This window comes from Oncorhynchus mykiss, chromosome 28 (assembly GCF_057628025.1).
Source record: "Oncorhynchus mykiss isolate SJ-2025 chromosome 28, ASM5762802v1, whole genome shotgun sequence".
Lineage (NCBI taxonomy): Eukaryota > Metazoa > Chordata > Actinopteri > Salmoniformes > Salmonidae > Oncorhynchus > Oncorhynchus mykiss.
In genome coordinates, this window is record NC_143049.1 from 31,633,725 (window position 1) to 31,659,441 (window position 25,717).

The 25,717-nt window shown below is 41.1% G+C and overlaps 1 protein-coding gene across 25 annotated transcripts in view; it reads left to right on the forward strand.

Annotated features, from left to right (window-relative positions):
- Positions 1–1,850: 1,850 nt before the first annotated feature.
- Positions 1,851–25,717, forward strand: part of LOC110508931 (CMP-N-acetylneuraminate-beta-1,4-galactoside alpha-2,3-sialyltransferase) — a 78,901-nt gene continuing 55,034 nt past the window's right edge. For 7 of the 25 annotated variants that reach the window (XR_016492747.1, XM_021589851.3, XM_021589848.3 and 4 more), the window contains exons 1-2: positions 1,854–2,159; positions 17,416–17,564. Coding sequence is in view for 23 of the 25 variants with exons in the window: in XM_021589851.3 (XP_021445526.2) it covers positions 17,456–17,564 (109 nt within the window). In the remaining 2 variants the exon portion in view is untranslated. Of the gene's footprint in view, positions 2,160–14,307; positions 14,461–16,729; positions 16,915–17,110; positions 17,224–17,415; positions 17,565–25,717 lie in introns of all 25 variants that reach the window. The other 18 variants (XM_090225062.1, XM_090225058.1, XM_090225063.1 and 15 more) reach the window with 13 other exon arrangements.

The window sequence follows — 25,717 nt, forward strand, 5'->3', positions numbered from 1 at the left end:
GCAGAACTACTGGCTAAAAAGCAAACAAAAAGATTGGAGAATCTCTTTTAGGGAGTCTATTGTGTAGAGAGTATTGCTTGTCAACAGATGGTTGTCGGTTCAAAGATCATGGTTCAAAGATCTCAATTTAATCTCTAAATGATGTAACAGCTTTCATAAAAGAATCTCACATCTTCTGAGATGTTGATCGTAGGAAACATAAGGGGGCATTATGCAATTAAAGAAGGCACTCTCAAACCCCATGAAAGCCCTGGGACAAATGTCTATCATGCTGAGAGAACTTGGCCCAAATGTCAAGAGACAGCGGCTAGAGAGAAAAAGCTTTATGTTCACTCAGATTTGGGAGAAAACACACAGCTGTTTTTATACACTCTCTGATCATCTTCCCAGAGGTCTACTAACTAGATGGCTGTGAGTTGGTGGTGCTGTACAAGTGTTGCTTCTGGGATATGTGCACCTATTACATGTTTTATCTGAAAAAAAGATCAAAGGTGAGATTAGATCCACATTTATTTTAGACTGATGGTCAACTGTCATTTCTACATTTTAAACTAATATGTTGCCATTCTAGATTTTAAAGGAGCCAAGATCTGTGTTGTTGTCTTTTGGGGGGGTAAATTGTATCATGTCATTTTTTGAAGTGGGAGGAAAAGTAAAGAATTTATTGCAGTGAACCACAATCCGGACATTAGAGGACATTGGTAGATACCAATAGTAGTTAACACTGCTGCAAGCCTCTTTTTCATGAGTGATGCAGTTCTTGCAAGAGTGGCGAAATCTTCAACAGCATAAATTCGGTGTGAAACCAGAGGGTAACAGGCAGGTGATCTTACAGTAAACTTGTTGCAAACCACCTTCAATTGGGGAAATTCTGTGTAAGCCCTGTTCAGCAAACATTTCATGTTCTATGGATGGAGATGGATCTTTGTATTGGATGATGCTGAGGTAACTGAGCAGTAGTAGAGGGCATTATCTGCCTGCCACCAGAGAACACTCTCATGAGGGCAGCTCTGATATGTTAATATGTTGTTGGACACAAGTGCCTATATCCTCTCACTAATCTGGCTGGACCTGATGGAAAACATTGGATGTCCGGATTGTGTTTCTTGATTGATTCAATATTAATAGATCCGTGTGTGATATTACTATACATCATAGGGCAGAGCAGATGCCTTTTTCATCCTGGCCCTGAGCCCAATATAGGATGGGCCTATAAATGTCACATACATCACTTGGCTGCTCAGAGGATAACTGAATTAGGAGTGTAATCCGAGCATGTGAGAGTATAGATATCCTGAGCTCCAACAATCTGTGCCAGCAGCAACATTTGGTCAAATAGCCTATGCTGTGGCCCATTGGTATTTCTCTAAAAGGTTATGACATGAGACTTCAGAAATTCTATCTCAAGAAGAAAATTGTGTGAGCAGGAAGCCACAATGTGAAAGCACAGAGAAATGTGTTTGAATTGACTAGGCCATCTCTCAAATCATAGGCCTACACTCCCTGTAGTTGAGGGTCAATTTAAAAAGGCAATACATTGCCATATATTTCTAATAGCAAATAATGGTGTAACAACTGCCAGAACAGACCTGTTTATAATTGACCATGTGTATGGTAACAAAATATGTGCATGTCAAGCAAAAGCTATAGATTGTGTAGGCTACAATGCAACAAATACATTAAATCTCTATTGTTGCACGTGAACCATCCAGTTAGATAGCTAAAACGTTGAAAGGACGATGGGGACAATGAAAGGATTTTGATGCTACCATCGGGTACATAAAGGCAAACTGCAAACATTGCACACGCAACAAGCCGAATATAATGTAAAAGCTGACGGGGAGAGTGCCACGTGAAGGTTTGAACAAATGAAAAGGTGCATTCAAGCATTCAACTCAATTGAAGTACTGGAGATAATCGCAAACGTAACATAACCATGTGACAGACCTACCATTGAGCCAGAGTAGCTTGGAGAGAAGAGAAGGGAAGGGGTGCGCGCAATATGGGAGGGTGATTCTCGAACATCTTCAGCTAACAGTTCTCATGATGATGGTCGGAAAAGTAGGGGCGATACGGTTGCGACCTTTTCGTTTTTTAAATTAGCGCTAGCTACGTCTAGCCTTTTCTACAAGAGGCAGTTCTGAAAAGGGGACGATAAGGTAAACTACCATAAACATTAAAACGAATCTGTTTTTTTTTTGTAGCCTGCTCTACGTTTTGGGAACGTCCTGTTTTTATACGACGTTGTGGTGAATGTTGTTTGGCTAGCTACGTTGTAACGTCTGCTAGCTAGTTAACGTTATCCAGTTTGTTTTAGACAACCGCTATCTTGCATTGTTTCCAATCCATTCATTGTCGTCTAGCTAGCCAGCTATCTAAAGTAGCTAATCTAGGTAGCTAGCTATGTTTTTGTAAATTACTCAATGGTGTATCGTTTGCAGTCGTCGTTCCTAACCCTTGGTTGTGGTGATTGCGATAGCTAGCTAACGTTAAATCTTTAAGGCATAGAAACCCCCAAAACCCAACGGCAATTTCCAGGTTAACAAGAGTGCCAATTTAACCTGTTACTGTTAGCTACAGTAACTAGTTATATGAAGTTAGCTATCCACCGTCTTATCTTTGCTGTGGGTTTTGGTGGATACAAACGTTTTTTTAATTGTCTTGACATCTCGGGAAATATAATTTGTCTAACTAGCTAGCTAAATTTACAATCTGCATTGATGTTTGTATTGCAACACGGGTATAATCTGTATAGCGAAATGGGATTATGGGACCAGCAATACCGTTATTTTCCCTGCGCGCTAGCAAGGCGAACCAGCCAACAAACCAGGCAGCTATCGAGTTACATATGGCTCTGACGTTAGACTGGCAGTTACGAACGATAGTAACGATAATCATCTGGTACTTTATCTAGGGTTGGGTGAATATATTCCCTCGTCACCATTTACATTGACATTACCCAGTAGCTACTCCCTGTACTAAAACTGTAATATGTAACTTTTTGGGCGACCCGAACAAATAGATTTGTCATTCTCATACAGTGTGACCATTTTACTCGCATATGCGCCTACATATTCTGATGTGCGACCTGGATTTGTAAAAACATTTTGGAGCACCAGTGGCCTAGAAAACTGTAGTATTCTAGCTTTAATACGCCAAATATTTTTCTCCTAAATTTTGATGCCTACATTCACATGTGCTCCTTGTAAAAAGGGTCAGTTTAGAGCCCTGTACGCAACAGTATAGATAATAGACTGAGTTGTAGCAGAAGTGTGTGTGTGTGTGTGCCAACTCGATGTAGGAGTTGTGCACAGCCACGCACTCATGGAGTAAATGTGTTGTTGCCTACCCTCACTGCTTTGGGGTGGCTAATAAAGAAGTCCAGGGTCCAGTTGCAGAGGGAGGTGTTCAGTCCCAGGGTCCTGAGCTTAGCGATGAGCTTGGAGGGGTCTATGGTACTCAAGTGCTGAGCTGTAGTCAATGAACAGCATTCTTATGTGACTCACCACCTGGATTCAGTTTTATGTAGCAACATTTGAATTTCAGTTTTTTATTTTTTATATTGGATAAAAGTAGAGACTCAGCTACAAAATGGTATATCATTCACTACATTTTAGGAAACAATGGGAAAGTAATTTGTTGTTGAAAGTTGATCAATTTACAAACTCACTTTTGAGAACTGTAATTTTCAATGTTTTGGTATTACTGTTGGAGAGCCCTTCTTTGTCTACACCCATTCAGCATTGTTCACACCCTCTTAAGCCTTGGCCCCACCAACCTCTTTAAGGGTTGATCCAACCGTTCTGCACTAACTTGCCAGCTACTTCCAGACATCTAAGAGAGAGAGCACAGCTCACTGAACATTACTCGCCCTATCGCTCTGTGGTTTCGCGTTCAGAGAGCACACTGGACACGGGCCAATAAGTAGGGTTGTTCCGAATGCTCTGACCCCACAACTACGGGGTCGGCAGGGTAGCCTAGTGGTTAGAGCGTTGGACTAGTAACCGGAAGGTTGCAAGTTCAAACCCCCGACCTGACAAGTTACAAATCTGTCGTTCTGCCCCTGAACAGGCAGTTAACCGACTGTTCCTAGGCCGTCATTGAAAATAAGAATTTGTTCTTAACTAACTTGCCTAGTTAAATAAAGGTTTAAAAAAATATAAAATATCGGCTAGCTACTTCCAGACACATAATGAGAGAACACCCCATTCTGACCATTTTACTTGGCTGGTTAGGCTTTTTTTCATGTTATCCAGAGCGTTGGTGACTAACTGCTGTTGGCAACAATTGAATTATGCTTTTTTGCCGACGTTTACTGACACCGGACATATTCAACGGGTGTTGAGCGTTAAAAAATGCATCTGTTATTCTGCGCTCTGGCACACTAAGACAAGTATTTTGTTAAGAAATGTAGCTAGATAGCTAGCTATGTAAACAATGACTCACAATGTGTGACGTAACGTGAGTTAGTGAGCCAGCCAGCTAACGTTAGCTAGCTAGCTAACAGTACACTAACTTGAAATGAAAATACTTTGTCAAAATTAGAGTGGTGTCTTTTGTTAAGACATTGAGCTAGCTAGCTAAACAATAGACCATAATCACAATTTATGACGTTACTACCCTGCATGAATCTGCAGGTAGCTTATCAGCCAGGTTCTATGGCTGTAACTAGTCAAGCTTTTTTGCCCTTACATGTCACTTTATACGCAAGATATCTGCTTAACATAGAATCACAGGGTTTGTCTCACTGTGACCACCGATAACTTCAGAACGAAGTTGACTACAAGTACAAAGTACAATTAATTCAAACAAGCAATGTATACAAATGTAATGGTTGATCAGTTGTCAGTATTGTGAAATATTTCTAATGTTAAGGTAAGATTTTGCAACTCAAATCTATAGCCATGAAATGCTTTGAAAGGCTGGTCATGGCTCACAACAGTAGCTAAGACATCGTTGGAGCATGTGTCGATACTGAGGGGATTGAAAGAAAGGCAGCTGCTCTCTGATCAGGTGTGTCCAAACGTGTGACTGGTACTGTACATGCGAGTTACCATACCCTGTCTCAGGGATGGCTAACTGGAAATTCCTTAGGTAAATCAGCTTTTAGATTTGTTGACCTTGGTGCCTCTAGGGCAATTCAGACGGCTGATTAATTAAGTACCCTTTTTTCTGAAAAATATTTTTTTATGATTTAGCTTTTTTAATATGTTTTGCTTTTTGTATTGTGTATATTTTTATTACAGGGCTCATCTGTAAAAGAGACCGTGGTCTCCGCATGACTCTCTGTCAAAAGTGTTTGTGTTGAGTAACCTTGATTAGAGAACGCTGATGTGCACACTGGCTGGAATGTTTTGACTTGACTGTTTCTGTGAGAAACAACCCAAAGCAGTGTCTGTCAGTTTACACCGTTTATTGAACATATGCTATGAGCAAGACCGAGAGACAGTTGTGTTATTCGTTTTTTTTTTTTTTTATGATTAGGTGCTGCTATCAATAGTCCTCTCCTATAGAATCTTCTAGTCATACCTATAGAATCATGATACAGTATGCCTTTTATTTTAACCCCTGGAGAATATCTGTTGCTCTTTACATTTTATGCTGCTCCGTCTCTGTTCTAGTGGTTGCTGTGAAGAGTTATTATAATCTTATTTCTACATACGTTCTACACTAGCCTCGCCCATAAGAGAATGCTGCCACCACAATACTTGAAAATACAGTTTATTTTTTTTATTTTTTACTTTGTATTGGATTTGACCCAAACCTGTAGTTTTTAATTTAGGCCAAAAAGTTAATTTCTTTGGTGTCTTGCAAGATTACTTAACGGCCTTGTTGCAAACAGAAGAGATGATTTGGAGGGGATTCTTTTAGCACAGGCTTCCTTCTTTTTCTCATACTGGCCATTAATGTGGAGTAAGTTTAATGTTCCTGATTCCAGATGTATTTTAAAGTATTGTGGTGGCAGCATCATGATATGGGTATGTTTGTCACCGGCAGGGACTGGAGTTTGTCATGATCAAAAGCCCAGGTAAAAAGTTAGAAGAAAATCATTAATGAGCTGAAGATGATGAGAGGAGTTGATCCTGATTTGATAACCCTCACAGATATCCTCCAATCACAATGATTTATCCAAGTACTGGGACTCTGTCACTTTTTTTCTCTCCACAGAACACCTTGGTATCCGATTGCTAAGCAACCATTTTTTGATTGTCCAGATGAAACCAGTCTGTCAAAAGTTGCTAGGTCACATCTAGATTTTCAAACTAAATACATACTGCAATTCCAACCACAAAACCTATTTGCTTAGATTTTAAGCATCAGAATACAACTAGCCTAGCAAACAGCTAAATGTTTTTTATTTTGTTATTCAAATTATGGGGCTCCACGGAGCCAATGAGCCAATGAGCAACTCATTGTCTCTGGCAAAACACCCCCACAACATGATGCTGCCACCCCTGTGCTTCACGGATGGGATGGTGTTCTCAAGCCTCCCCTGTTTTTCTCCAAACATAACAATGGTCATTATGGCCAAACAGTTTCATTTTTGTTTTATCAGACCAGAGGACATTTCTCCAAATATGATATTTGTCCCCATGTGCAGTTGCAAACCGTAGTCTGGCTTTTTTATGGTGGTTTTGGAGCAGTGGCTTCTTTTTTGCTGAGCAGCCTTTCAGGTTATGTCGATATAGGACTGGTTTTACTGTGGATATAGATACTTTTGTACCTGTTTCCTCCAGCATCTTCAAGGTCCTTTGCTGTTCTGGGATTGATTTGTACTTTTTGCACCAAAGTGCGTTCATCTCTAGGAGACAGAACGCATCTCCTTTCTGAGCGGTATGACGACTGCGTGGTCCCATGGTGTTTATACTTGCATACTATTGTTTGTACAGACGAATGTGGTACCTTCAGGCGTTTGGAAATTGCTCCCAAGGATGAACTAGACTAGTGGAGGTCTATAATTCTTTTCTGAGGTCTTGGCTGATTTCTTTTGATTTTCCCATGATATCAAGCAAAGAGGCACTGAGTTTGAAGGTAGGCCTTGAAATGCATCCACAGGTACACCTCCAATTGACTCAAATTATGTCAATTAGCCTATCGGAAGCTTTTAAAGCCTTGATATCATTTTCTTGGAATTTTCCAAGCTGTTTAAAGGCACAGTGAACTTAGTGCATGTAAACTTCTTACCCACTGGAATTGATACAGTGAATTATAAGTGAAACAATCTGTCTGTAAACAATTTTGGGAAAATGACTTGTGTCATGTACAAAGTAGATGTCCTAACCGATTTGCCAAAACTGTAGTTTGTTGACAAGAAATTTGTGGAGTGGTTGAAAAATGAGTTTTAATGACTCCAACCTAAGTGTGTAAACTTCCGACTTCAAATGTGTGTTTGTGTGACCATTTTGTGGTGCTGAAACGTAATGCTTCAACCGCAGCGCAATCAATAGGTGAACAGTGTCTTGTACTGAAAATATAGCTAAGTTATAGTTAATATAGCAACAGATGGGGAAAAAACCTATACCAGTCGAGTAATTAATTTCAACAATCTTCATTTTAATTTGACTTTACTAAACACGGGGGCTTAATTGGAGTCTATTTCTTCCGAGCCTAGGTCTATATAAAATAGCCTACTTCAGCCAGTTAAGTTGTGAGGCTCAACAGCATCTTTCACAATAAATTTAAAAAACATTTTTTAGGCCTATTTACAATTGCAACTCAACAAAAATGTAGCATCCTACATAAAACAATCATTAAAAGAAAAAAGCGATGTGTTGATCGGGATAGCCTGCTAAATAACGACAGAACAAACAGAAATTACTGTCAGCTTGAGACCTAAATATCCCTGGATAACCATTCACATTAATGTTAGTATTTACTAAATTTAGGCCACTAAGTGACTTACTCAATGGGAAAAGTTGTCGTGTGATATGGGTGTGATTTTGATGCGCAGGCAGTCCTCGATTGACTTATGTGAAAGCCGGTTCCTGTCGTGAGTCTATATTGGGTTCATAGAGGAAAATGGGTACTTGCAGGTGTAAGTCAAAGTTTCTTTATTGTGCTGTATTCCTCTGAGCATGCCACCCACAACGCACACAAGGATTCGGCACTCCTGAGCACATCCCGGATGTGCTGAAGTGCAAGTAGCTTTCCAGATAAAGTCCAAATGGAACAACTCAAGCTTCCTAGTGAAGGCCTCACGTTTTTTCACCATGTCCACGGCTGTTTTCCCTCTTCCATGTAACTGCAGATGTAACCCATTTTAAGTGACAGAATATGTCAGGCCAAAAAGCTGTTTGTGTAGCTTGCAGTTAATGCTTCAATGTTTCTGTGTCAGGCCTCTGTCTGGGGCAGGAAGGCCACTTTGAATCAAATCAAAGTTTATTTGTCACGTGCGCCGAATACAACAGGTGTAGTAGACCTTACGGTGAAATGCTTACTTACAGGCTCTAACCAATGGTACGGTGAAATGCTTACTTACAGGCTCTAACCAATGGTACGGTGAAATGCTTACTTACAGGCTCTAACCAATGGTACGGTGAAATGCTTACTTACAGGCTCTAACCAATGGTACGGGGAAATGCTTACTTACAGGCTCTAACCAATGGTACGGGGAAATGCTTACTTACAGGCTCTAACCAATGGTACGGTGAAATGCTTACTTACAGGCTCTAACCAATGGTATGGTGAAATGTTTACTTACAGGCTCTAACCAATGGTACGGTGAAATGCTTACTTACAGGCTCTAACCAATGGTACGGTGAAATGCTTACTTACAGGCTCTAACCAATGGTACGGGGAAATGCTTACTTACAGGCTCTAACCAATGGTACGGTGAAATGCTTACTTACAGGCTCTAACCAATGGTACGGTGAAATGCTTACTTACAGGCTCTAACCAATGGTACGGGGAAATGCTTACTTACAGGCTCTAACCAATGGTACGGGGAAATGCTTACTTACAGGCTCTAACCAATGGTACGAGGAAATGCTTACTTACAGGCTCTAACCAATGGTGCGGTAAAAAAAGGTGTGTGTGTGTCGGAAAGTAAAGAAACAAAGTAAAGAAATAAAACAACAGTAAAAAGACATTTGAAAAAGAGTAGCAAGGCTATATACAGACACCTGTTAGTCAGGCTTATTGAGGTAGTATGTACATGTAGGTATCGTTAAAGTGACTATGCATATATATATATGTATGTGTGTGTGTGTGTGTGTGTGTGTGTGTATATATGTGTGTATGTATGTGTGTATGTATGTATATGATGAACAGAGAGTAGCAGTAGCGTAAAAAGAGGGGTTGGCGGGTGGTGCGACACAATGCAGATAGTCCGGGTAACCATTCGGTTACCTGTTCAGGAGTCTTATGGCTTTGGGGTAAAAACTGTTGAGAAGCCTTTTTGTCCTAGACTTGGCACTCTGGTACCGCTTGCCATGCAGTAGTAGAGAACAGTCTATGGCTGGGGTCTTGGACAATTTTCAGGGCCTTCCTCTGACACCGCCTGGTGTAGAGGTCCTGGATGGCAGGCAGCTTTGCCCCAGTGTTGTACTGGGCCGTACGCACTACCTTCTGAAGTGCCTTGCGGTCGGAGTCTGAGCAATTGCCGTACCAGGCAGTGATGCAACCGGTCAGGATGCTCTCGATGTTGCAGCTGTAGAACCTTTTGAGGATCTCAGGACACATGCCAAATTGTAAGTTCCATGCTTAGAGTCAAAAAGACTTTGTAAACAGCAACATTTTCATTGAAAATAAGACACACTGGCTTGGTATTGGGAAAAGATGGTTAGATTGACACATATCTCTGTACGTTGTTCCTTGGAACTGCGATTTTCACTATCCACCTTTTTTCTTTTGATACTTTTTGAGAGCGACATTTTCTCTCGCTATCAAGCAAATTATTCTGATCAAATGTTGACGTAAAAAAAAGGTGTAGGCTACGTAGACATGTTTTCCCCAACCAATCAACCCACAGAGGAATAGACTAAATAATATTTGAATATGAGCGTAAATCAGATCGAAATTATGTTATTGTCACTGAAATGTATTATGTAGCCTACTAATCGAATGTGTTAAACACGTTCAATTTGTAGTTTCGGCCAATTAATTGTCCTAATATTATATACTAATTTATGTTCTGGCCCGTCGACTATTAGCTCAATAAAAATTTGTCCCAAGACCAAACCTAGTTGACAAACCCTGCATTAAGCAATCATTGTTTTTTCTCCAATAGGCCTGACATATCACCTCTTTCAAGAAACTTTCTGTTTTGATAATTATTTTGACTAAAACCTTTAGGCCTACCTATAGAAAAATGTAAGAACATTTACTTCCCCATGATCTAGCCCTGTTTATTATTAAGATTTAAAAGACCATAATTAATGCTTTGTGGAGCTTTTTATTCTAATATATTATCACACCTGTGTGTGTGTGTGTGTGTGTGTGTGTGTGTGTGTGTGTGTGTGTGTGTGTGTGTGTTGTGTGCACTTCCAGTAATACTGTGTATGGTACATAAGCAGTATGACGTATAAAAATCTGGATACCACCTAACCCTGCCATAGTCTTCTGAAAAATAAAACTAGGCTTCGGTTTTCAGCAGGACATTTACTCGCATGCCAAAGACACACCAGAATGACTTTCCAAGAGGTGGTAAGTTTCCAAGGGGGGTTGTGTAGACTTTCACTAGCGACCTGTATATTTAGCTCTAAATGACGTGCACATGTTTTATGCTTAATTTCTAGCCTAGGCAAGACCTCAGTCTTTCCTTTACAGACTTGTTCACAGTCCTCATTTCAGGACTAAAGTCTAGGCCAAGACTACAGACTGTGGGATGACCAGCTTCTTCATAGGTGTCAGTCAGTTGTGCGTGGCAGCAATCATATCTGATGGTTTTCTGGAGTTTGGGTGTGATTGTGTTGAGTAACCTTGATTAGAGAACGCTGATGTGCACACTGGCTGGAATGTTTTGACTCGACTGTTTCTGTGAGAATCAACCCAAAGCAGTGTCTGTCAGTTTACACCGTTTATTGAACATATGCTATGAGCAAGACCGAGAGACCAAGTTGTGTTATTGCTTGTTTTTTTTATGAAATGGCGTGCTATATGAGAAGCATAATCCTGCTATGAATAGTCCTCTCTGATAGAATCTTCTAGTCATACCTATAGAATCAGGATACAGTATGCCTTTTCTTTTAACCCCTGGAGAATATCTGTTGCTCTTTACATTTTATGCTGCACCGTCTCTGTTCTAGTGGTTGCTGTGAAGAGGTAATGTAATTCAGCTCTGTGCACAGTTGTCTCGCTCCACCGGGCTTTTAAAACCATCGTTAGCACATGCCCCCAGCTGTTCGGAAAGAGAAAAAAGACACTGAAATGGAATTTGATTTGAGTTTTACATGTCACATCCCACAAATCCAAGGCATAATGTGTCTCCACAGGGTCTGATAGTATTGCACGGTATATCGAAACTTAAGTACATAAAATAACTTTTCGGCATTAGAATTTGTTACGCTCAGTACTACTGTCAAGTGTGTCTCACGTGACTGAGAGGATCAAGACTATCAATCAGTGCAGCCCCTTTATAGAGTGAAGAGCAGAGTGCATGTGCCACCTATTCATTCATTGCTAGAGCTGTCTGGGCTGCATTGTTAGCGCCCCCAATCATGCTGCACATAAGTTAATCCACTTGAATAATGCAACACGGCATGTAGAAATGTTGAAACTGTTCATTACAGTTTGCAAAACTGTGTCCATACAGGCTAGAACACTTTACAAAATAAGTCCTAAAACAAGCTCAACTCAATGCATGCACTGTGAATAGACCTAGACTACATGTTGATTTACCCAGTTTACCAATCAAATAAATTATTACCTTTTATGAAATGTTTTGCAAAATATATTCAATTAAGTTGAAAGTAATATTTTGTTTTTAACCAAAGTCAAATTGATCGTATAATTGATTAATTAATGTGGCTGTCACTAAATAATAGACAAAGTCTGTTAAAAGTAATGGTATTGAGCTCAAAAGATTGCCAATGATTGAACAGGGCCTGGTTTCCCAAAAGCATCTTAAGGCTAATTTCGTTAGAACCGTTGAGCCCGGACTCCCGAGATTAATCGTTAGAACCGGTCCCAGAGCAATGAAAGATGTTCAATTTGGTTTAAATAATGCAAAAACATAGTGTTGGAGAAGAAAGTGAAAGTGCAATATGTGCCATGTAAAAAAGCTAACGTTTAAGTTCCTTGCTCAGAACATGAGAACATATGAAAGCTGGGGGTTCCTTTTAACATGAGACTTCAATATTCCAAGGTAAGAGCTTTTAGGTTGTAGTTATAAATACATTTGATTTGATGATTATAGCTGATATCTCAAAGTGCTGTACAGAAACCCAGCCTAAAACCCCAAACAGCAAGCAATGCAGGTGTTGAAGCATGTTGGCTAGGAAAAACTCCCTAGAAAGGCCAAAACCTAGGAAGAAACCTAGAGAGGACCCAGGCTATGAGCGGTGGCCAGTCCTCTTCTGGCTGTGCCGGGTGAAGATTATAACAGAACATGGCCAAGATGTTCAAATGTTCATAAATGACCAGCATGGTCAAATAATAGGTGAACAGGTCAGGATTCCATAGCCGCAGGCAGAACAGTTGAAACTGGAGCAGCAGCACGGCCAGGTGGACTGGGGACAGCAAGGAGTCATCATGCCAGGTAGTCCTGAGGCATGGTCCTAGGGCTCAGGTCCTCCGAGAGAGGGAAAGAAAGAGAATTAGAGAGAGCATACCTAAATTCACACAGGACACCGGATAAGACAGGATAAGTACTCCAGATATAACAAACTGACCCTAGCCCCCCGACACAACCTACTGCAGCATAAATACTGGAGGCTGAGACAGGAGGGGTCAGGAGACACTGTGGCCCCATCCGATGATACCCTCGGACAGGGCCAAACAGGAAGGATATAACCCCACCCACTTTGCCAAAGCACAGCCCCCACACCACTAGAGGGATATCTTCAGAGCTTCCTGAGACAAGGCCGAGTATAGCCCCTAAAGATCTCCGCCACGGCACAACCCAAGGGGGTGCGCCAACCCAGACAGGAAGATCACATCAGTGACTCAACCCACTCAAGTGACGCACCCCTCCTAGGGACGGCATGAAAGAGCACCAGTATGCCAGTGACTCAGCCCCTGTAATAGGGTTAGAGCCAGAGAATCCCAGTGGAAAGAGGGGAACCGGCCAGAAAGAGACAGCAAGGGCGGTTCGTTGCTCCAGTGCCTTTCCGTTCACCTTCACACTCCTGGGCCAGACTACACTCAATCATATGACCCACTGAAGAGATGAGTCTTCAGTAGAGACTTAAAGGTTGAGACCGAGTTTGCGTCTCTCACATGGGTAGGCAGACCATTCCATAAAAATGGAGCTCTATAGGAGAAAGCCCTGCCTCCAGCTGTTTGCTTAGAAATTCTAGGGACAATTAGGAGGCCTGCGTCTTGTGACCGTAGCGTACGTGTAGGTATGTACGGCAGGACCAAATCAGAGAGATAGGTAGGAGCAAGCCCATGTAATGCTTTGTAGGTTAGCAGTAAAACCTTGAAATCAGCCCTTGCCTTGACAGGAAGCCAGTGTAGGGAGGCTAGCACTAGAGTAATATGATCAAATTTTTGGGTTCTAGTCAGAATTCTAGGAGCCATATTTAGCACCAACTGAAGTTTATTTAGTGCTTTATCCGGGTAGCCGGAAAGTAGAACATTGCAATAGTCTAACCTAGAAGTAACGAGAGCATGGATACATTTTTCTGCATCATTTTTGGACAAAGTTTCTGATTTTTGCAATGTTAAGTAAATGGGGAAAAAAAGCTGTCCTTGAAATGGTCTTGATATGTTCGTCAAAAGAGAGATCAGGGTCCAGAGTAAGGCCGAGGTCCTTCACAGTTTTATTTGAGACGACTGTACAACCATTAAGATTAATTGTCAGATTCAGCAGAAGATCTCCTTTTCTTGGGACCTAGAACAAGCATCTCTGTTTTGTCCGAGTTTAAAAGTAGAAAGTTTACAGCCATCCACTTCCTTATGTCTGAAACACAGGCTTCTAGAGAGGGCAATTTTGGGGCTTCACCATGTTTCATTGAAATCTACAGCTGTGTGTCATCCGCATAGCAGTGAAAGTTAACATTATGTTTTCGAATGACATCCCCTAGAGGTAAAATATATAGTGAAAACAATAGTGGTCCTAAAACGGAACCTTGAGGAACACTGAAATTTACAGTTGATTTGTCAGAGGACAAGCCATTCAGAGACAAACTGATATCTTTCCGACAGATAAGATCTTAACCAGGCCAGATCCTGTCCGTGTAGACCAATTTGGGTTTCCAATCTCTCCAAAAGAATGTGGTGATCGACGGTATCAAAAGCAGCACCAAGGTCTAGGAGCACGAGGACAGATGCAGAGCCTCGGTCTGATGCCATTAAAAGGTAATTCACCACCTTCACAAGTGCAGTCTCAGTGCTATGATGGGGTCTAAAACCAGACTGAAGCATTTTGTTGAAGACAGACTGAAGACATTGTTTGTCTTCAGGAACAGCCTTTTCTAAAATTTGAGAGGAATGGAAGATTCGGTATAGGCCGATTTTTTTTGTTTTTTATATTTTCTTCATCAAGGTTTGGCTTTTTCAAGAGAGGCTTTATTACTGCCACTTTTAGTGAGTTTGGTACACATCCAGTGGATAGAGCCGTTTATTATGTTCAACATAGGAGGGCCAAGCACAGGAAGCAGCTCTTTCAGTAGTTTAGTTGGAATAGGGTCCAGTATGCAGCTTGGAGGTTTAGAGGCCATGATTATTTTCATCATTGTGTCAAGAGTGAGAGTACTAAAACACTTGAGTGTCTCTCTTGATCCTAGGTCCGGGCAGAGTTGTACAGACTCAGGACAACTGAGCTTTGAAGGAATACGCAGATTTAAAGAGGAGTCCATAATTTGATTTCTAATAATCATGATCTTTTCCTCAAATAAGTTCATGAATTTATTACTGCTGAAGTGAAAGCCATCCTCACTTGCGGAATGCTGCTTTTTAGTTAGCTTTGCGACAGTATCAAAAATACATTTAGGATTGTTCTTATTTTCCTTAATTAAGTTGGAAAAATAGGATGATCGAGCAGCAGTAAGGGCTCTTCGAAACTGCATGGTACTGTCTTTCCAAGCTAGTCGGAAGACTTCCAGTTTGGTGTGGCGCCATTTCCGTTCCAATTTTCTGGAAGCTTGCTTCAGAGCTCGGGTATTTTCTGTATACCAGGGAGCTAGTTTCTTATGAGAAATGTTTTTAGGGGTGCAACTGCATCTAGGGTATTGCGCAAGGTTAAGTTGAGTTTCCTTAGTTAGGTGGTTAACAGATTTTTGTCCTCTGACGTCCTTGGGTAGGCAGAGGGAGTCTGGAAGGGCATTCGGGAATCTTTGTCTGTGAATTTATAGCACGACTTTTGATGCTCATTGGTTGGGGTCTGAGCAGATTATTTGTTGCAATTGCAAACGTAATAAAATGGTGGTTCGATAGTCCAGGATCATGAGGAAAAACATTAAGATCCACAACATTTATTCCATGGGACAAAACTAGGTCCAGCGTATGACTGTGACAGTGAGTGGGTCCAGAGACATGTTGGACAAAACCCAGTGAGTCGATGATGGCTCCGAAAGCCTTTTGGAGTGAGTCTATGGACTTTTCCATGTGAATATTAAAGTCACCAAAAATTAGAATATTATCTGCTATGACTACACGGTCCAATAGGAATTCAGGGAACTCAATGAGGAACGCTGTATATGGCCCAGGAGGCCTGTAAACAGTAGCTATAAAAGGTGATTGAGTAGGCTGCATAGATTTCATGACTAGAAGCTCAAAAGACAAAGTTCTTTTTTTTTTTTTTTTTTTGTAAATTGAAATTTGCTATCGTCAATGTTAGCAACACCTTGCGGGATGCATGGTGGATATGGTCACTAGTGTATCCAGGAGGTGAGGCCTCATTTAACACAGTAGATTCATCAGGCTTAAGCCATGTTTCAGTCAGGCCAATCACATCAATATTATGATCAGTGATTAGTTAATTGACTTTCACTGCCTTTGAAGTAAGGGGATTTAACATTAAGTAGCCCTATTTTGAGATGTGAGGTATCACAATCTCTTTCAATAATGACAGGAATGGAGGAGGTCTTTATCCTAGTGAGATTGCTTAGGCGAACACTGCCATGTTTAGTTTTGCCCAACCCAGGTCAAGGCACAGACACGGTCTCAATATAGTATTTATAGGACTATTTCTCTCTCTACCATTTGTATTTCATATACCTTTGACTATTGCATGTTCTTATAGGCACTTTAGTATTGCCAGCCTAATCTCGGGAGTTGATGGGCTTGAAGTCATAAACAGCGCTGTGCTTCAAGCATTTGCTAAGAGCTGCTCGCAAACGCAGTAAAGTGCTGTTTGAATGAATGCTTATGAGCCTGCTGCTGCCTACCACCGCTCAGTCAGACTGCTCTATCAAATCGTAGACTTAATTATAATAAACGCACAGATTCGAGCCTTTGGTCATTTAATATGGTCAAGTCTGGAAAACTATAATTTCGAAAGAAAATTACTTTTCTTTCAGTGAAATACGGAACCAACCCTAAGTCTAAATATTGCTGTTACATTGCACAACCTATGTTATGTCATAATTATGTTAAATTCTGGCAAATTAATTACGGTCTTTTTTAGGAAGAAACACAGTTCGCAGCGAGCCTGGCGCCCCAAACTGTTGCATATACCCTGACTCTGCTTGCACTGAATGGAAGAGAAGTAACATCATTTCCCTAGTTAATATTGCCTGCACCCAGTGTAACAGGTGGTCAGTTTGCCACGCAGTTTCCTCATGGATTGCAATGTAATCGGCGTCCAAAAAGGTATTTTACTGATTATGAAAACTTGAAATCGACCATGCCGATTTAATCGGTCGACCTCTAGTGGGTTGGGGAGGCCAGTTGGATCATATTACCTCAGTTATGGAGAGTTTTTGAAATATAACAACGTCTGTGGCTCAGCCTAGTTGGATGTTTGCTCAGCAGGAAACGTTTTGTTAACTAATTTCAACAATTGCAGTTAAGCAGCTGACAGGCAGTGTGTGCCACCTTCTGCAACACACTGGCTTCTCATCTTCTCCCTCCCTTCATGAGCACTGAGTAATGGAAAGCTGGAACTAATAACTTGGTTTGGTGAGCCACCTTATTGTGTAATCACCTCATTGGGTAATCTAGTCTTCGATCAGTTGTCATTTAAAGAGAGTAGATTGGGAAACGTTTAACAGCCTAAGCCATTTCTTATAGCCAGACAGCCTATTTGCACACATTACTGACTCTTCATTTCTCTTGTACTTTCACTTCTCTGCATCTCCTGTATCCTTGTAGGTGATGTGCTGCATGGTGCCATGTGAATGACAGAACCACAATGAAGTCGTCACACAAGCTGCTGTTCGTCCTGTGTCCCATGCTGGTCCTGGGCTTCATCTACTACTCCTCTGGGAAGCTACACCTACACGTATGGGGCCAGAAACCACGTGAGTTACACTAGACAGCCTACGCCTCTCTCATCCATCCATCCATTTGTCTATCGTACTGTCTGTTAGAGAGGAGACCGACCAGCAATCTATCTATATACTTTTCAGCCTGTTGATTTACTCCTGTCTTTCTGTGTTTGTCTCTGCTTGTCAGTCAAGATCTGTGTCACTGGCCTACAGACAATACCCCCATAATGTCAGTGGATTTATTTTTAATACAAAATGAAAAGCTGAAATGTCTTGAGTCAATAACTATTCAATGCCTTTGTTATGGCAAGCCTAAATAAGTTCAGGAGAAAAGCAAATGTTAACAAGTCACATTGGGGAAGGCTGAGGTTTCATAGTTGCTACCCATTGGTCAGAAACTGGTTGAATCAATGTTGTTTCCACGTCATTTCAACCAAAGTATTCAATGTGATGATGTTGAATCAATGTGGAAAACTGATTGGATGTTTTAAAGTCTTCAACCTCAGGGAATTTTGTCTCTTTCACCAATGACATGGTGACATTTCTTGTTGATTTCACATAGCATTCAACTCAGCCAAATGTAAATCAAAGCTAGACATCGAACTGATGTCTGTGCCCAGTGGGTAGTGTACTACAAGGACTGTGATTGGCTATGTTACTATGGCATATCAGCACACAAACTGTAAGGAAGATTTTCAAACAAAGAATTAAGGAAATTAAACAGAATAATGTTTTTCTTCCCTGTAACTGAAGATGAGTTCTTAGATTCTTATCTTTGCTGGAAATTAAGATGACGAAGTCTTACACTTCCTGTTCAGAGACCACAATGTTGCAATGTTTCTCATGATGTTCAATGATCAGTACACAAGGTGCCTTCTGAAAGTATTCACACCCCTTGACTTTTTCCATATTTTGTTGTTACAACCTGATATAATTAAGATTTTGTCACTGACCTAAACACAATACCACATCATGTGAGGGTGGAATTATATATTTTTTTACAAATTTATAAAAAATGAAAATCTGAAATGTCTTGAGTCAAGTATTCAACTCCTTTGGTATGGCACACCTAAATAAGTTCAGGGGACAAAATGTGCTTAACAAGTTTCATGGACTCAATCTTTGTGCAATATTATATAACATAATGTCTGAATGGCTACCTCATTTTTGTACCCCCCCCCACACATGATCTGTAATGTCCCTCAGTCGAGCAGTGAATTTCAAACAGATTCAACCACAAAGACCAGGGAGGTTTTCCAATGCCTCACAAAAAAGAGCACCTATTGGGAGATGGTTAAAAACAGACATTGAATATCTTATTGAGCGTGGTGAAGTTATTAATTACACTTTGGATGGTGTAGCAATACACCCAGTCACTACAAAGATACAGGTGTCCTTCAAAGTTCAGTTGCTGTAGAGGACTGAAACCGCTCAGGGATTTCACCATGAGGCCAATGGGGACTTTAAAAAAGAGTTTAATGACTGTGACAGGAGAAAACTACAACATTGTAGTTACTCTGCCATACTAACCTAATTGACAGAGGGAAAATAAGGCACTAAAGTAAAACTCCAAAACATTTAGCAGAAAAATTAACTTTATATCCAGAGTGCAAGGCGTTATGTTTGGGGCCAACGCAACAATGCTGAGTACCACCCTTCGTATTTTCAAGCCTAGTGGTGGTTGCATCATGTTATGGGTATGCGTGTCATCGGCAAGGACTAGGGAGTTTTTTTTTTTTAAGATAAAGAGAAACGGAACAAAGCTGAGCACAGGCGAAAACTTACTTAATTCTGCATTATACCAGAGACTAGGAGAGGAATTCACCTTTCAGCAGGACAATAACCAAATATACACTGGAGTGTCTTTCCAAGACCGCATCGAATGTTCCTGAATGGCCTAGTTACACTTTTGACTTCAATCAGCGTAAACATATATGGTAATAGTTGATAATGGTTATCTAGCAGTAGTCAACAACCAACTTGACAGAGCTTGAATGGTTCTAAAAATAATTATGTGAAAATATTGTACAATCCAAGCATGCAAGGCTTAGTCTTACCTAGAAAGACTCATAGCTGTAATCACTGCCAGAGGGGATTCTAACATTCACACTCAGGAGTGTGCATGAGATATTGCTGTATTTCATTTTCAATAAATGTGCATATTTTCACTTCATTTTTGAGGTATTGTGTGTGTAGATGGGTGAGTTTACATTTTGATCTACATTTCTGAAGGGTCTGCGTACATACAGTGGGGCAAAAAAGTATTTAGTCAGCCACCAATTGTGCAAGTTCTCCCACTTAAAAAGATGAGAGGCCTGTAATTGTCATCATAGGTACACTTCAATTATGACAGACAAAATTAGAAAATAAATCCAGAAAATCACATTGTAGGATTTTTTAATGAATTTATTTGCAAATTATGGTGGAAAATAAGTATTTGGTCACCTACAAACAAGCAAGATTTCTGGCTCTCACAGAACTGTAACTTCTTCTGTAAGAGGCTCCTCTGTCCTCCACTTGTTACCTGTATTAATGGCACCTGTTTGAACTTGTTATCTGTATAAAAGACACCTGTCCACAACCTCAAACAGTCACACTCCAAACTCCACTATGGCCAAGGCCAAAGAGCTGTCAAAGGACACCAGAAACAAAATTGTAGACCTGCACCAGGCTGGGAAGACTGAATCTGCAATAGGTAAGCAGCTTGGTTTGAATAAATCAACTGTGGGAGCAATTATTAGGAAATGGAAGACATACAAGACCACTGAAAATCTCCCTCGATCTGGGGCTCCACGCAAGATCTCACCCCGTGGGGTCAAAATAATCACAAGAACGGTGAGAAAAAATCCCAGAACCACACGGGGGGACCTAGTGAATGACCTGCAGAGAGCTGGGACCAAAGTAACAAAGCCTACCATCAGTAACACACTACGCCGCCAGGGACTCAAATCTTAAGCCAGTACATGTCCAGGCCCGTCTGAAGTTTGCTAGAGAGCATTTGGATGATCCAGAAGAAGATTGGGAGAATGCCATATGGTCAGATGAAACCAAAATATAACTTTTTTTGGTAAAAACTCAACTCGTCGTGTTTTGAGGACAAAGAATGCTGAGTTCCATCCAAAGACCACCATACCTACTGTGAAGCATGGGGGTGGAAACATCATGCTTTGGGGCTGTTTCTGCAAAGGGACCAGGATAACTTATCCTTGTAAAGGAAAGAATGAATGGGGCCATGTATCGTGTTATTTTGAGTGAAAACCTCCTTCCTTCAGCAAGGGCATTGAAGATGAAACGTGGCTGGGTCTTTCAGCATGACAATGATCCCAAACACACCGCCCGGGCAACGAAGGAGTGGCTTCGTAAGAAGCATTTCAAGGTCCTGGAGTGGCCTAGCCAGTCTCCAGATCTCAACGCCATAGAAAATCTCTGGAGGGAGTTGAAAGTCTGTGTTGCCCAGCAACAGCCCCAAAACATCACTGCTCTAGAGGAGATCTGCATGGAGGAATGGGCCAAAATACCAGCAACAGTGTGTGAACCTTGTGAAGACTTACAGAAAACGTTTGACCTCTGTCATTGCCAACAAAGGGTATATAACAAAGTATTGAGAAACTTTTGTTATTGACCAAATACTTATTTTCCACCATAATTTGCAAATAAATTCATAAAAAATCCTACAATTGATTTTCTCATTTTGTCCGTCTTAGTTGAATTGTACCTATGATGAAAATTACAGGCCTCTCTCATATTTTTAAGTGGGAGCCACAATTGGTGGCTGACTAAATACTTTTTTGCCCCACTGTATATAGATTCATGCTACACACACACACATCACAACTGCTGCTACCAGACTTATTATACTGCTCAATTTGTACACTGCCCCCATCCCCTCAATACACGTGTACATCTTGGACTATAAATTGTTCCTTCCTTCCTGTTCCTAAAATATTTATTCTATTCTGAGACATTTACTTTATGTTCATATTATTTTATTTCTTATTGTGTCATTGTCGAAGGAACCTGCAAGTAAGGTTTCATGGATGATGTATACCATGCGTATCACATGCATACTGCTAATAAAACTTGAATCTATATATGTGTATATTGCCATTCCCTAGGTAGCCGAAGCCAATTTCTCTCATCTATTTCCTGTAGTTGATGAGGACTAAAGTTCCAGCTGCAGGGTACCACTAAAGGCTGAAGGCTGTGAGAGCCCTGTGGTCAGCTCTGTACCCGCCTGGCATGTTTTGGGTGTCTGTTGGTTATGAATCAGGGATGGTAATGAAGAGGGCTACGTAATGGTGGAAAACCTGACTCTCCCAGGGCGTGGGTGGTTGGTTGATGTTTCACTGTTGAGTGGTCACTGAAATGTATCTTTGTAACCAGCAGAGGGGGCTAAAATATTTCCCATAAACATTCCCTGGAACTTTTAGAACTGGCTGCCAGTAGGAAACACTGTAGATGCACTTTTCACAGGAAGTGTTTGAATTGAAGTTGAAGTTTGTGCTTTAGACTGTGGTTGCCTCTGATGAGTAACTTGTAGCCTGAGACATTGAAGGAAGCTTGAGAAGCTAAGAGGGACATTTTGGAACACCGGAGGGCGTTGAAATCCCACAGTGAGACTGGCATCCGAGAGGGGAGGCCAAGCTTCTTCTGCAGTAATAACTTGAAAGAAGTTCATTACTTTATCAGAAGCTCCAGTTAAGGTGTCTTACTCCATTACATTCCCAGTAAGCATTGTAATTTGCATTACTCATGCCCCTTCAAAATAACCCATTTGAGTATTTTTCATTTGGATCGAAGTTTGTCTTTTTTTTTTATTATTCCAAAATTATTAATATGTCCTTTTGATTTATTCATAGATGATTCTGAAGTGACTGTTTCCAATCATATTTTTCAACACGAAGACCATAAACATTTAGTCCAGAAAAACCCTGGATTTGGGAGTTGTGGCTTTTTACACACTGCTGCCAGATGTTAAGGCTGGTCTGTTTGTCCAAGAGGACAGGGAGCATGTTGACGTCCCTTTTGTGTACTCTCCCCGACTTTATCTGTTATATCACTACAGAGGATCGAACCGAATAATCCCTGTTCTATACTTTTGAGGTATTCTACTCTGGGAGTCTTTTTAAATCACCGTTCAGCACATTGTGTTGTGTATGAGTTATGGTGAAAATATACCCTTTTTCTATCTACTCTTATGTAAATATTTATCCCTACAGTGAACATGCTGTTAACTTGCTGACCACCAGTGAATTGACTTCATGTTCTACAATGTAAAGCACTAAACTGGTGTGTCACTAATGATCAACAGAGCAGCTAGGCCACAGGGCTGAGTCATGTTGGAACCCTGATAGGCTATTTCTTAGCATGTGGACATGGTCGACCTGGCAACTTGAACTTCAAACAAGTAGATATTGATGTTTTTATTCCCACTGCAGCAACTCCAGAGGATGTTTTGACACTTCTGAAGTTTCTGTGGCAAGACCCCTTTGTGCATTGCCTTTACACTGTCAATATTTAGGGTCTCTGGTTTCCCCCTCTAATTTCAGGACTAGAGTAGTGAGGTTGGCCCATATAGTCTGGTTGTAGTGTCAAGAGACTGAACCCCTTCTCACAAATCTAAATGACCACTGACTATGGGAACTCATTCATCAAGATGGATTTGAGTGAGTGCTTCAGTCAGCCTGTCAGTTTGATATCAGAGCCTCTCGAGGCCTATACAGGGCCTTGCAAAAGTATTCAGAACCCATGGATTTCTTCCCATTTTGTCTTACAAAGTGGGATTCAAATTGACTTGTAATTAGTTACCTAGGTGGTGGGCTGAAGACTGAAAATGTGAAGTTGATGTATCCCCTTCATGGGAGGAGCTGATGATCATAATGTTTGTGTATATGACAGTAAAACATTCTTACTATGACTATATACATTTGTTGGCACCTTTCAATTCTTGCACTTTTTTCTCATAAAAAGGATCATTCTTGGCCGCCCAGGCAAATTTGCTGAACTTCTAAACTTTGGGCTCCCGAGTGGGGCAGCAGTCTAAGGCACTGCATCTCAGTGCTGGAGGCATCACTACAGACCCTGGGTCGATTCCAGGCTGTATCACAACCAGCCGTGATTAGGAGTCCCATAGGGCGGCACACAATTGGCCCAGCGTTGTTGGGGTTTGGCTGGGGTAAGCTGTCATTGTAAATAAGAATTTGTTCTTAACTGACTTGCCTATTTTTAAATAAAGGTGTAAAAAAATCATAATAATTGGAACCAATCAGCAGCGTGCAATACGAATTGTCTTGATCATATGAATAGGTAACTCTGTAGACTATTTTTTGAAAGCTAGCCAATGCTAGATTAGATTTACAATCCTTATCCTTTTAGATTTGTGGTCTTAAATTATTACTTGGTATAAACTGGTAGCTAAATGCTCCTTGACCTGGAATGACATCATCTCCTGCTATATAGCAACAGATCTACGTGTTGTCATTTACATTGCTAGCTACATTACTACGGTTCTTTTTGTGTTCTAAGTTGGTAGTCATTTTACAGCTTGCATTGATGGTATCATGTTTCTATAACTAAGTAGACTACACATTTTTAAAAAAGTCTTACCTGGTAGCAGTTTGTCGGACTGAGTTCTCTCTTTCGAGCTGTAATCACCAGCTGTCTACTACCTTAGATACAAATAATGTGATTGGCAGACATGATCAGCAGGGAGTGCCATGGATAGTACACAAGTTTAGCTTGGTTTACAGTTCAGTACTCTGCGACATTCGCCTGTCCCAGCTAGCAAACATAAGTATTGCAATTTTATTTAAAAAAAAAATGTTAAATTGTTGCAAGAATTGTCATTGCCAACAAACAGAAATGTGTTCAGAATAAATAAATCTACACCTGCTCCTCCATCGACAGAGATGGATCATCTTGATAACTAAAGCAGATGGCTTGCTACGGCCCACCACCTAACTGTAAGTAGTCCTCCACCACAGACAAAATAATGTAGTGACAGGAAACAGATTGAGGGTGTGATATGAAGTGAGAGAACATTTTCACATTAATTTTTGTATGATGTTGGTGTAGTTAGCATTGTAGAGGAGCTGTTGCTAGAGAGAAATGTAGAGGACCGCTCGACGTGTTCTTTTCCCAGGCCTCAGCGCTGCTGCCTGCTACCTTGCTGCTTGCTGCCTGCTACCTTGCTGCCTGCTACCCTCAGCACTGTCATGCAGGTGTGACCGAAAGTGGACACCCACTGTTTCTGTCTGCTGGTACATCACCTGAGGATGTCAACTATGAAAGGCCACACCTGTGCAGGGTTCTCTGGATCAATAAGGGGTTTAGGTGGTGGACAGGCTTGGGATTTTAGGGGGAAGGCCATTTGCCCTTCAATAGGTGTCCAACCTGCCAGGGCACCAAGGCCATCTGCTAGGTCACCAAGGCCTTTAACCAAAATAGTCAATTAAATTGATTTGAAAACTGAAAAAAATGTTGCCGGAGAGGAAGAAAACCGCTCAGGGATTTCACCATGAAGCCAATGGTGACATTTTAAAATGTTTACAGAGTTTAATTGCTGTGATAGACCGCTGCACCACTTGGGTACTAAGGTACTTCATCTGTAGTGACGCCTCTAGCACTGTGAGACCCTGGTTTGAATCCAGGCCGTATCACAATAAGCCGTGATTGGGAGTCCCATAGGGCTGCTCACAATTGGTCCGGGGTTGGCCAGGGTAGGAAATCATTGTAAATAAGAATTTGTTCTTAACTGACTTGCCTAGTTAAAGGTTAAATAAAAAAATTATATTGAGGATTGATCAACATTGTAGTTACTCCACAATACTAAACTAGTTGACGGAGTGAAAAGAAGGAAGTCTGTATAGAATACAAATATTCTGAAACCTGCATCTTGTTGACAATAAGGAACTATAGTAAAACTGCGTGTCTTAGACATGCTGCAAGGAGGCATGATGACTGCAGATGTGGCCAGGGCATTAAATTGCAATGTCCGTACTGTGAGACGCCTAAGACAGGATGGACAGCTGATCGTCCTCGCAGTTGCAGACCATGTGTAACAGCACCTGCACAGGAACGGTACATCCGAACATCACACCTGCGGGACAGGTACAGGATGGCAACAACAACTGGCCGAGTTACACCAGGAACACACAATCCCTCCATCAGTGTTCAGACTGTCCGCA